Source organism: Gambusia affinis, linkage group LG11 (genome assembly GCF_019740435.1).
Source record: "Gambusia affinis linkage group LG11, SWU_Gaff_1.0, whole genome shotgun sequence".
Lineage (NCBI taxonomy): Eukaryota > Metazoa > Chordata > Actinopteri > Cyprinodontiformes > Poeciliidae > Gambusia > Gambusia affinis.
The window spans coordinates 10,863,796-10,877,020 of NC_057878.1; the positions used below are offsets into that span (position 1 = coordinate 10,863,796).

The window sequence follows — 13,225 nt, forward strand, 5'->3', positions numbered from 1 at the left end:
CATGTTGATGGCTCTGTCCTTATACATTAGACATTATACCTGCCTAGGAAAAAAATAGGTTCATTATAAAACCACTTTAGATTGCACACTTTTAGATATGTGTGTATATGCATATACACAAACAGATACACCGCAAGACAAATCGCATACATGCAGTTCAACGAGTTTGAATCCAACACTTGCTAAACTCTTGATTGCTGCTATTGAGCTGAAACCGCTGGAAATTATTTCTCTCTTGAGGTCAACCTGGAGAGACGACGCTATTTTATGCTTTGTTTGTTCTCTGGCCTAGATTTAAAAAAAAATCTCCTTTAACTTTGTGTCGACGGCAGAAGGTGCCTGATATCTGTCTGTTTTTTTGCTCTACTTCTAGCTTCTTTCTCTTTATTTAGTTGTTGTAGCAGAAGGAGTGAGACGAGAATTGCTCAAACGTCTGATCCGACGAGTCTGTGCTTCTCTTTCCACTCTATTCAGTGGAATACTTTAAGATTAATACGACTCCAATGAACTATCCATCCATCCATTTTCTGTTCGCCCTTGTCCCTAATGGGGTCAGGAGGGGTTCTGGTGTCTGTCTCCAGCTATCTTCCAGCCGAGAGTCGGGGTTCATCCTGGACAGGTCGCCAGTCTGTCGCTGGGTCGAATGAGCTATTATGTGCTAAAATGAAAAAACCTTTAATTTATTTAAACAGATTTGATGTCTCACTATATTCACTGGGAGAGGCAAAACAATAATTACTGTAAGAAAACAAATAAAGTCAGAAAGATTGGTATATTTTTATTTTGTTTTTACATTTGATGCTTCATTTCAGTAAGTCAAAACTTTTATTAGATTTACTTTTTTTTCCCTTAGGTTGAACACTGTAAAGATCCTTATTCTTTGAGAAGATTTTGACAGAAATTCCATGGCTAATTTTCTGGTGCTTCAACAGTTTCACCAATCCGTCAGGGTGTACCTACAGGAACCGAAATGCAGGTGGTGCAATTTTGCCCCCTGGTGGCCTAACTTGACATTTCACCCAAAATGTTTTCTAGCCCACGGCTCAGCTAAACAGCAGCTGATGTGACAGTAACATGCCTTCATCAGTCTCTGCAGTGACCTGCAGCTGACATGAAACCTTGTGACTCTGATTTTTCGGTGTGATGTCACACAAACTTATCGTTTTATGTTATCTCCTACATAAGATTGGCTGGCACACTTTCTCCAGCTGAAAGTGTCAGTCTTGAGAGACCAGAAAGTCACACACACACACAAAATAATGTGGTAATGTTTTTTTATTATTATTTTAGAAAAATAGTTTTTTTCATATATAAAAACAAATAAGTTATGAATTCCAGCAGCTGCTTTAAGTTTCCTTTGTAATGACATCTCTCCGCATCAACATTCTCTGTTGCTATCATTCTCACAGGCACACAAACACACGCCGACACACGCACACACGCTTTCTTGCTTGACACAAGTCAGTTCTCACAGTCCTTCAGTTGTTATGCATTGTTACCAGTCCATATCTGCTTCACCAACCGCACAATACGAGTTCAGGGCATCTCTTTTTTGGGGGGTGGGGGGTCTGGATTCATCCTTGCTCTGTGACCTACTTTCCGTAGAACATCTCCATGAGAACCTCCTCGATGTTCACCGTCCCGATTACGGGTCTGAAGAAGAGCTGGGCGACCACCAGCGGGCTGATGGCCCGCAGCATGGACAGGGCGATGAGCAGCTTGGCAAAGCGCATCGAGTCGTCGCGGTGGATCAGCCGGACGTGCTCGTTGAGAGCCTGGTGCGCCTCGCGGCGCAGCGCCTGGATGTAGTGGAGGCAGCGCAGACCTTCCAGATCTGAGAGGAGAAGAGAGAAAAGTTTAGTTTTCAAACGCAGACGACTTCGGGTCAATTTCATCAGTGGTCCGATCGACCGAATCAGCGTTCTTATACTATTACAGTCTGTTTTGCAGATTTTATTCCATGCAAACTGATTCAAAAAGTTCCAATTTACCTGGATTAAAGAGCACAGCTCCCTTGAGATACGCGTACTCCTTCGTGCTGATGTCCACACTCCAGCACTTCTTCAGGAAGGCTTTGATCGCCTCGATGTCCACCACGGACACCCCGACTGCCACCCTGGTCTGACCGGCCAGGATCTCGCTCTGCCGGTCCGGCACACCTGTGAGGATGCGCTGCAGCATGCTGGGCTCCACGGTCTCGGTCGTCTCAAAGTCCACCCGGTCCTGCGCAAGCCCCAGCACCAGCAGCGGGGCCCAGCCGCTCCGGATCAGCATCAGCTGGTCGTCCTCCGGCAACTCGCGGAAGCAGGGGACGTTTTTCACAAAGCGCAGCGTCTTCACCAGCACAGCCGACGCGGCTTTGCACGTCACCTGCGGGGAGCGCAATACGCCCCGGCGACGTGTCGATCCGCAGGAGCATGCCTGCTGCCGGAGCTCCTGCAGCGAGCCCGGCCCGGAGGAGGAAGAGGAAGAGCAGGAGGAGGAGGAGCCCTTGAGGAGTAGATGCTGCAGGGTTTGATGTTGGGAATGCTGCTGTTGGTGTTGTTGTGGCTCCTCGGCGGTCACAAGGCTATCGCTCTTCAGAATGCTGTAGAGAATGCTGCTGTTGTTTCGGGCGCTGGCACTCCGACAGCGACAGCCCTCCAGCGTGGCCATGACCGCTGGCCGCTCTACATGGGCCGGAGCTGCCTCTTTGAAGCGCCGGGGGTCAGTGACAGAGGTAACTGATTCCTTACCCCCTGATAGCCCCGAGTGAAGGGCAGCCTGTTTATATTAGCTCCCGTCTGTCCCCGCACTTTGAGAGATTGTTCAGAGTTGCTGCATATTTCCACCTCCACCGGCTTATGCACCTCCTCTCTCTCCACCTCCTCTTCTCTCTCTCTCTCTCTCTCCAGCTTTCACAGATACAGCCTAGTCAGAAATGAGGGGGGCAAAGCCAATATAAAAACCATTTGATTTTTTTTTGTGTGTGTGTGAAATAAATAAATAAATAAATTACTTTTTACAAATTTAATTGTATCTCTCTGCTCTAAGGTCAAGGAAAGAAAAGTTCACAAAACACAAAATGTGATCTCAAAATTTCAGCCGTTCTGCTACAACTTGGCTTTCATTTTGAAAGACCAAACGCTGATAAAATTGTTTGAACATTTTTCAAATAAACTGGGGATGAAAGAAAGATTGAGAAAGATAATATATGGTAAAAAAAAAAACTCCATATCTTCATATAATGAAGATATGGAGTTTTATGACTTTCAAATTGACTCCGTCAGAAAATCAAGAAACATTCACTCTATATCCAATCAGTCAACTTATCACGCTGAAGTTCTGCCATGTAATAACAGTGTTCAGTGTGGAAGTTGTGACTGTAAAGCAAAACCTAAAAAAATGTGTTACCACAACAGGAACCTTGTTCATGACTCATAGTTTTTTTTTGTTTTTGTTTTTTTGTTTTTTTTTTCTGGGCCATATTTTTACCCCGTTGTTTCTACTGTATTATGACACCGGGTCAAATTATGTCAAAAAGAGTTCTTAAGGAGAGTACGTATTCTTTAGCTTTCCTCCTGTTATCTGTTAACTTTAATTTTTAAACTGGAGTGACTATGTATAGCATAGTAAATATGCTTCCCTTCTGAAATGCAACATTTATTTTCAATCATTTGTGCTGACTATCGTAGTGTTTCAAATAAATACAACTGAAATAAATTCATAAGATCAGCTAAGCTAGTGGAAATAATAATGAAATAAATTGGACAAGGTCTACAGTTTCATTTTCAGAACCAGAGGCTGAGGAAGTAATGCCCTCATTAAAGCCATTTCAGTGTTTATGTCCTGAAGCGCAAATAACAGTGTCCATGATTGTGCAACGAAAGACAACAAAAGATTGTAAGTTTGCAAGAAACAGAAACACTGCTGCTGCTGTTCTTGTGTTTTTTGGTTAATGCTTCTTTGGGTTGCCTCTTAGAGGCTTTATACATTTTGTAAATTATTGCAAGCATCCTTTGATTTAGAAGGGATATTAATTTAGTTTCAAATCGCTTCCAGTGAGACATGATCAAAATTTATACATAGCTGTAAAAGTTACAATCTCATTACAATTAGAGTTGTTTAGCCATAAGTTAAAACATGTATTTAATCTGACTGAAATTGGTTATGTTTGTTTGTATAGACAGAATACTCCATCTAAAAAAATATTTCAATAGTTGATCAATATTATAAATGTATTATTACTATCAGTTAGCTTAAAGTCAAAAATGTAATTTTGGCAACTGGAACTTCTTTCCTTTCTCACTGACACAAAATATATATCCAATTTCCTAAAGTTTTGGTGTGACTTTGCTCATCTTTATATATATAACTTTTTCTCTTTCAAGTTTAGTCATTAATTATTTTTTATTTTATGGAGCGTGTGCATAAAGCTTATGTTTCATCGTTGTTTACCATTGTAATACAAATGTACGCACTCATTTGTGAGAATCATCTGCATAAGTAAAGGGTCACGCACATAAATATGTTGGCCTGGTTTCTAAAATTGTTAAGCGTCACTGTTGTCATTCTTTCTGTGTGTAGGCCTATACTAGTTGGCATGGTTGGTAGGAAAGGTTCAGACAACAGCAAACATGGCACCGATGGAAAAAAAATCTTTCTTTATATTCTCAGAAAGCATAAAGACAAAGACTAGAGCAGGCACCGCAGTGGATTTACTAGTGTCTGTTGCAATTCAACACAGCTACAGGTTCCTGTCGTTGTCTTCATCTTCTTCTTTGATTGTTCTTGGACGTGAGCTTCACAGCGCCCCCCCCACAATCACCAGAGGTAGTGCTCTGTTTGCTACGTTTGGAAATGCACTTGCAAGCAAAAATATTTATATTTAACCTTGAGTATAAATAGGCCTTTAATATCGTTTTACACAATTCATGCCCAGGGTAAAATGGAAAGTTCTGGGATACGAAAGAGCTCCATGCTTAACTCAGCTGGTTCTGATGCTACCTGGCACTGGACCTCATTTTGTTGGCTCCTTGTGGACGCTTTGTCAAACTGGTGAAGGACGAACTGAACTGGAGCTGACTTTAGCAGACAAGGAGGTTGAGCAGAGTACAGCAAACTTGCTTCGTTTTTTCTTTTTGAGCTTTCAACATCTGTCTCTCTGAGACAAAAATCTTCCTTTTCTATACACGTGGCGACATTCTGCAGCCATGCTAATTGTGCTACTCAGTGCTGTAAAATGCTTTGCTTCATAAAGGTAGATCTGCAAAAAATAAGTTGAACAATTAATTTGAATTTACATTGAAAAATCAATATATTTCATAATCAGAAATAAAAAGCTGATCAAAATTGTCTACTGTTCTCAGTTTGGTGCATCTCTGCAGTCCTGTTTATCAGACTGGAACCAATAAAAAAAACAAAACCATAGACCATGGTCGGATATGAAGGAATAATTATTTGAGGGACAATTTATTTGATTTTCTATGAGAAAGAAGTAGGAAGAGCTGAGCTGTGAAGGCCAGCCCCCATCCTTGACTCGGACACGGTGATATTGATTTAACCGTGAAAACTGGCGCTTGTGAATTATGATGTCATGACTCAGTGCTCTGCTCGCCTCTGTCACTGAAGGAGGATGAAGAGGAGCGGACTTGGAGGAAGGAAGAAGCAGACGCAGGAAGACAAGTTAGGATGAAGCAGATAAATTAAAGTTTTATCTTAATTGCTCCTAGGAAGGATTACAGGTCTGAGAGGAAGAGGAAGAGGTGAATCCGAAGGGTTTGTGGAGGAGCTTAAGAAGCAGCAAAAGTATCTGGAAGCAAATGCTAAAGTTTGGAGCAGATGTCCTGTCTTGCTGTGTTGAGCGGGCCACGTCAGACTCCTCCTCGTACTGTCACGTAAGGCTCTCCATAGAAGGTTTTCTTTGCCATTGAGCACATTTCTACTTTTATGAAAGAGCTTGAAGTACAACTTCAGTGTCTCTTGCTCTGTTGCTTTGAAGGACACAGTTATGAATACAGACAAGATGAAAAACTTTTGCTGCAGCACTGTAACATTGTTCAGAGGCCAAATGTCTTTGTATTGATTTAGCTGAGAGAAGGGAAAAAAAAGGGAGAGATTTTTCACATGTTTATATCAAGGACACTGTGGGATAAACAGCCTTCACTCAGCTAGTCTCTTCTGCTGCTCAAGGCCCAGCCTGCACAGGTTATAAAAATCTTTCCGTCTCAAGGAGAGATTACATTATGTCTTGTTGCAAAAGCACAGAGCTGAAGAGACAGCACTCTGTCACCCTTTGTCTCTCTTTGTCTCTCCCTTTGTTCCGCTCTTGGCTCCTTCTTTTATTTTGCTGTTTATTTATCGGATTTGTGCAGGAGGTTTTTTTTTGTTGTTTTTTTTTTTTTTTTATCTTCGCTTTGTTCCACCATCTTTACTTCAGACAGGGTGGATGGAGTCAGTATTGAGTCAACTCTCACTTATCCACAGCACACAGTGTGCAACCAAAGTCCATTTGATTGTGCAGGAAAAATTTTCAGCAATGCAACTGAGATATTAAAATGTTTGGTGGTAAATTTGTGCCCTAAATAAGAGTAAAAAATAAATAAATAGCAGACTCTTACCTGTGATTACAGCAGTATGCACAGGTAAAGATGTGGGAAGGATATTGAAGAAAGAAAGTTCATTCATTTGTTGAGCCAAAATCTCAACGCTTCTCAGAGGGAGTCATGAATAAACATTTGGTTTTGCCCATTGACAAATCCAGCTCTGTGATTAAAAACAGTCTGAAATGTTCTTGTAGCTGTTTCCATATATTATCTTTCTGAAAACCTAACCTGAAATTGCCGTAGATTTATTTTAAATGCATTGGACGCAGACGTGGAACAGAAATTGAAAAAGAGAACAAAGAGAGGAGGAGAAGTGGGGAAAAAAGTTAAAAAGGAAAGATGGAGGTAAGAATAAAGGGGAGGGAGAAGGATAAAGACATAAAGACAATACAAGAAAACACCCTTGAAGTTCTAAACCTGCAGAAAGAGAAACTGAGAAACCACAGGAACAAACAACATATTGGTTTTAGTTGCTCCGCAGGACAAAACAAAATGCAACAGGTTTGATCAAAACACTGTAAAAAAATTTTAACGTTAGATCATATATTTTTTCTTTGAAAATGTAAGAATTCAACAGTTTTTATGCTTATCAGTCACTTTCATAATTTAAACACGACAGAGATCCTCTAACCACTGATTGAGTGTGTTCTCAAATATTACATCATCGGGTCGTTCTGGCCACAGGTTTATTCATGAAAGCGGCCCAGAGATTGTAAAGTTGTTCTCTTTATTCTTCAGGGCGTCCAAAATGTTGAAAGTTTTAAATCTCTGTTTTCATCACTCTGAGCATAATGTATTTTGCACAACTGAGTTAGTTTGAAATCCCCTTTGAAAGACCTGCACTTGAATAAAACATGCACTGATAAATGATGTCATAATGGATTTTATTTGATACAAATATCTAAAAAATATCTAATATGCCTCTTCTGCCTCCCACCCCCTCTTTCCTACCTTTGTTGTGCATTAACAAGTCAAATTTCTTTGATACACAGCAGACTCTGGCCTGGTGCCTGTTGGTCCAAAGCCCAGTTTACCAAAGCTCTCACTTCCCCATCACATACAATAAATCCCCAAAAGCGTACAGAGTCTTGTTAAAATGCCAGGTTTTTGAGACATAAAAGAAGCGAGACCATCATAAATTATTTTATAGCTTTTCTCACCATTAATTTTACAGAATTCTAAAATAAAATGTAATTGTGGTTGTGAAAACTTCAAAAGTCTGAAAGGTGTAGCAATCTCTTCGCATTAAGAGTAGTCAGTCTTTTTTACATCGCTCATGTTTTAACACTTTGTACCTTTTGATTCAATTAGATCAGTCAGTCATCCTCTCTTATTGGGAATCTAATCAATCAGAAATTAGGGTCATCTCTCCGAGACTTTTTACTATTTGCTCATGTATGTCTTTTATGTAAAGCTGTAGTTTTCTGAGAAACTACAAAGGATAAAAAGGATCTCATTGTTCAAATATATGTCAGGAAAATATTAGTGAAGGTATCCATCAACATCTGAATAAAATCAGTAAAGTTGTCACTATTAAAATAAATAAATAAATAAATAAATAAAAAATTTCCGCAGAAGCATATTTAAAAAACAGTAAAACATGGTGGTGGCAGATTCATGCTGTGGGGTTTTCCTTTTACCTGTGGAGGTGGGATTTTTGTCAAGATGGATGAAACGTTTAACACTTACACGAGTCAGGTTTAAGTGCCGCTTCTCATGCCTTCATCTGAGGGAAATTAGTATTTTAGAGGGAACCAGTCAGAGTCCAGAACTAAATCTGACCTGTCTGTAGAGTCACTTTAAAGGGATGTAGACAAGAGATGTGCTTACAGTCTGATAGCTCTGGAAAGCCTTCGTTAGGCAGAGCAAGAGAAGCTTGCCACATTGAAATGTGACATGTTGAAAGACACCAGATAAAGACAGAATCTCAAAAAGAATTCAAAAAGGTGCCTAACCAGAGTATTAGTTTATGCCATTAATAAGCTAAAATACTTAGCTATTATGCTAATACTTTTCCTGCTATTTATTTTATAAATAAAGTTCCTCCTTCTCAGGCACTCCACCAGTTACTGGTGTGTTATTTAACGTCTGCACATGCAGTGCAGAAATATATATGATGAGATCCAAAGATACAGAGCAGCTGGTATTTGAATGCTCACCCACAAGCACCCACTTGTCTGCCGTCATCAGTGCTTCTTAAACAACTGCAGTTGCAGCGGCACCCAGACAGTCCGAGTCAGACAGCATTAGCCGTGCTGCAGTTTTGTGTCTAGCAGTGAAATTTAGAACAAGGTCAGCACCGAGGAGGATATTTACTCAGACGGGGGGCCATGGGAAAGTGAGAGTGACATACAGGGATTACATTGCAAGGGAATGCTAAATGATATGCAGATGAAAGTGCTTTTCCACTCCCTGTTCAGGACTGTTTATTTGTGTGTGTGTTTAATATGTGTTCAAATGTTCTAAACGAGAAAGTAAACTGTTAGGAAAAAATGAAAATATATTCAAACAGAAAAAAAATAAAAATTTCAGTCTCCTGAACCCTTAATCTTCCTCCTCAACCAGCCCTATCAAAGACAAAGGGAGCTATTCAGTAACTCTCCTTTTTATCACTGTACAACTGATACAAAATATACAAAAAAGAAATGTGCCAGTTGAGGGTGTAAACACGCAGAAGGTTTTAGTGGATGACTGGTGCTGTGTGCTTTTGCATCAGTGAGCACTTTCTGTTTTTTTTTTTTTTTTTGTACTTTCTGAAGGCTGATCAGGCAAATGAAACCCCGAGGTTGCCGTGACCCAACACTGCAGCTCTTTGGCACATTCAGTCTCCTCGGCCTTGAAATCCATTCGGGGAGAAAAACACAAGTCTTTTCTGTCTTTCTTTTTTCTTTTTTTTTTTTTTTTACAAAACACTTGGAGCTCAAACACCCACAGACAGGTCTCAGAAACTTAGGAGGACAACTTTGTATGATTCAAGGCTTCACATTAAATGGCTTCCCTGGAAAAGTCTCGTACTGCATTGTTTGTTGATTTGTTGGGCACTCTTCTGGCGGTTGCCATAGTGACTGCCTCCATTTTCTCTCTGTGGCTGCTCACATAAAGGACTGTGTCCTTGTCTCCATAATAGTTACAAATTGAATACTGCACTTTCCAAGGACTCGTGTCACCAACTTACACCAAAGTGAAAGTTTATGCGTATGCGCGCCCGTGTTTGTGTGTCTTGAAGGGCAACAGAAAACAAGCTCACTTCGCTGCAAAATGTGCAGGATGCATGAGAGGAAAAGTGCTTTTGAACGTACTCCTTTCATAAATCAGGAGAAATAAAAGAACAAATACAAATAACACCTGCAACACGGTGGAAGGATGTAGCAAAGTGCATGAAAGACGGAAGCAAAGGAGGCGTTCAGGAATAATGTGGGGGAGGGAACTGCTGTGACCCCACACTAATACAAATAAGGGGTAAAATGTATGTGATTTATTTTCAGAAAAAGCACAATGTTTTATATGTTCACACGTTCATCGAAGCTGATGTGCCAGTGCTTTGCAGCATCTTTTAAATGAAAATCAAGGTTCTTGTAGAACAAACAAAAATAAAATGTGCTGCCATCAGCCGTAACGTTGGCGTAAAATGAATCGGTTGATAGCAGAAGAAGACTAAGTTAGCTCTATCAGCATTTGAGTCACCAGATGTGAGACAAACATGCAAAATGATGTTCAGCAGATGCCAGCGAAAAAATATTGTGCAGATTTTTATTTCTCTGTGTGAAGTACTCAGCCTGATGGGGTTTGTCTCTACCAGATTTGTACAGAAACTTTAGCCCATCTTTGTTTGCAAAATAATTTGCGCTCAGTGACGGAGACCGTCTGTGAACATCAATCTGAAGGTATTTACACCGTATCTGAACTGGACTTTAACAGAGCCGTTTTAACATGTGAATATGTTTTGACCTAAACCACTCCTTTGTAGCTCTGGTTGTTTGAGAATCACAGTAAAACAATAATTGAACTAAAAGATTACTTTTGTTCAGACTGATCTAGAGACATAAATATGTGAAATTTCATTTGGGTTCCTGTTTTGATCTTTGATCTTTGTTGTTTATTTATATTCCTTAGATCATGGCAGATCAGTTCAACCTTTTGTGTTTGATTATTTACACTTTAGTTCTGTTCTTGTTTCCTCTCCGGTGTTTATCATTCAGTTTTTCCAACTCCAATTCACAGCTGCCACCTATTTCTGCAGTCTTCCTCAGCTGTTACTATTCACCTCTGACTAATCCTTCTGGTTATTGTCAGTCCCACATCTCCCTCAGAACATAAATTATTTTTTAGTCCAGCTTATTCTTTTTTTTTTTTTTTTTGTCTATTTCCAGCCGGTTCTTCTGTCTTTGTCATGAGCCATCTTGTAAGTTTCCTCTGTTTTATTCTGGCTATAAACACTATCACACCATCTGCTGCCTCTGAGTTTTCCTACCTTAGCAGCGCCACGCCAACATGATTGCCTTTTCGTCATGTTTTGGTTGACTAGTTCTACTCTCACACTTTTTTTGTCCTCACATTTTCCACTTTTAGGCAGCACATTTTTTAACAACCGGAAACATTTAGAAACTCTTATCCACAAAAAAAAAAAAACATCAGTTTTCCAAGCCCAAACCCATTTTAATCATTTGTGACAGTATTTATCCAATAGTTAAATCCTGGCTGCGAAGTTTCATCATTGGGTGTTAGGTGCGAGCCAATCACAGTTTGAATACCAGCTCAATGACACGCAGCTCCACTCTGTGAACAAACACAGTGGAGCTCATTGTTTACCTCAGCTGTGATCCTCTCACTGACTGTGGGTAAACAGCACATGCAACACACGCCTGTGATAGGACGGCTCAGCATCTGTTTGTCTCTGCTCTTGTTACGCCGCTCAAGGTTGGCTTATATACGCGCAAGGTCGCCCTGATTACAAAATAAAAAAAACAAAATTACAGATATGCAACTTTTTAGGTCAAACACAAGAGAGACTGCTGTGCTAGAGTGACAGGAATGTGTCCGGATACATGGATTTAGAGCGCAATGAAAAAGGCAACACCACTGACAGATTGCTTCTGCTTTTTTTAAAATCACACTTTAAATGTTTTAGATCATCAACCGCCTAAATGGATTCTGTCACCCTTCTGGCATCAAGTGTTTATGTCAATAGGCTGTAGAGGAATTTTGACTGTTCTTTGTGGTATTGATTTAATACGCATGTCGTGTGATCGCTCCATTTTGTTTTATGTCTTCTTTTTTTTTCTTTTTTATAATAGTGGACTTTGTTCTGTCAATTCCGCATAGTTTTCTTCCAGTTCTGTGTTTCACCGTCGAAATGATGGAGTTTTTCTGAAATTCTGGGTTAGCTTTACAACAAACGTACCGGGAGACATCAAAATGTTTGATTTTTGTTAAGGTTTCTTTAATAAGTTGCTGGATGAGTCGTCAGTGCATTCTTGAATTAAACCAGACAGTTTTGCCATTGTTCCATGTTTTCTCCATTGTGGATAAAGGCTTTCACTAGTCAAAGAGTTGGCTGAGATGGTTTTGTAAGGCATCCAGATAGACTGAGGTCAATGGCTTTGTTTCTCATCTGCTCTTTGATTTCTTTAGATTGAGGTATGGGCTGCTTTTGAAATTGTCGCTGCTGCTTTATGTTGCCAGAGAAAGTCGATTTAAGTGATGTCTTGATTCTAGATGTATAGTTGTGGACTGGGTCTTGCTGTGAGTGACTGAAACTGAAGAAAAGAAAAGTGGTTTTTCGCTTTTCTTTGATGACTTTTTCACCAAGGGCCAGGTTGGTTTGGATTTCATTTCTTGCCCCCAAAAACGAAATAATCTTTTGAAAATGGATTTTTGTATTTACTCAGGTTTTCTTTGTCTGATACTAAATTCTGTTTGCTGATTTCAAAAAAGCACAAAGTAAATCTGCATGTGGTCTGTCGTAAGCTAGATTCTTGTTTATTCAATTATTTAGGTTCGAAATAAAGAAAGTCCTTAACAGCATATATTTATCTATGTTTTTATGTTTATATTTAAGTGCTTATTTCTAAAAAATATTCATTAATCAGTCAAGTTTGATTTTGCTGCCCATACATGTCTGCCTCTAATGAAGTGAAGACATTTACAATTTGACCCTCCACAGTTTTTTTTCAGCTGGTGGTTTACATTTGTGTTTTACAACAAAACTCTCACCATTATCACCTCCACTTCCCTTTAATCATCAAAAAAAAGAAACTGAACACTGACAATAAGCTAAAATAAGCCAAGGACACAGCATTTTGTAAACGTCATGAAGGAGATATTCTTTCCTTAGAATCTGGAGGCGTTTCACATCTGATTTCTTGGCAACTATGATAATTGTTTTCATCATCCTCATTATTATTCTGTCGGTAAAACCAAGAAAATTTCAAACTAAACACTTGCAATAACTCCTTTCAGTTCACACCTTCAGGAGCTTCTGGTCATCAAGGACTTTCTTCCTGTTTCTGGTGCAAAGAAAAAAAGCTTTTATTTCAAATTGAAGCCTGAGCTTCAATTTGCAATAAGAAAATAAGTAAAATGTATTCTTTTTAGCGCTCCTCACAGATAAAACCATTACAAAGTTCTGTACAGAATAATTA

The 13,225-nt window shown here is 39.6% G+C and overlaps 1 protein-coding gene across 1 annotated transcript; it reads right to left on the bottom strand.

Annotated features, from left to right (window-relative positions):
- Positions 1-1,257: 1,257 nt before the first annotated feature.
- On the bottom strand, positions 1,258-2,888 carry nr0b1 (nuclear receptor subfamily 0, group B, member 1). Its single transcript, XM_044130686.1, has 2 exons — positions 1,992-2,888; positions 1,258-1,834 (listed from the first exon to the last, which is right to left on the bottom strand). The coding sequence occupies exons 1-2, from the start codon at positions 2,653-2,655 to the stop codon at positions 1,593-1,595; spliced, it is 906 nt and encodes a 301-aa protein (XP_043986621.1). The 5' UTR covers positions 2,656-2,888; the 3' UTR covers positions 1,258-1,592.
- Positions 2,889-13,225: the final 10,337 nt, after the last annotated feature.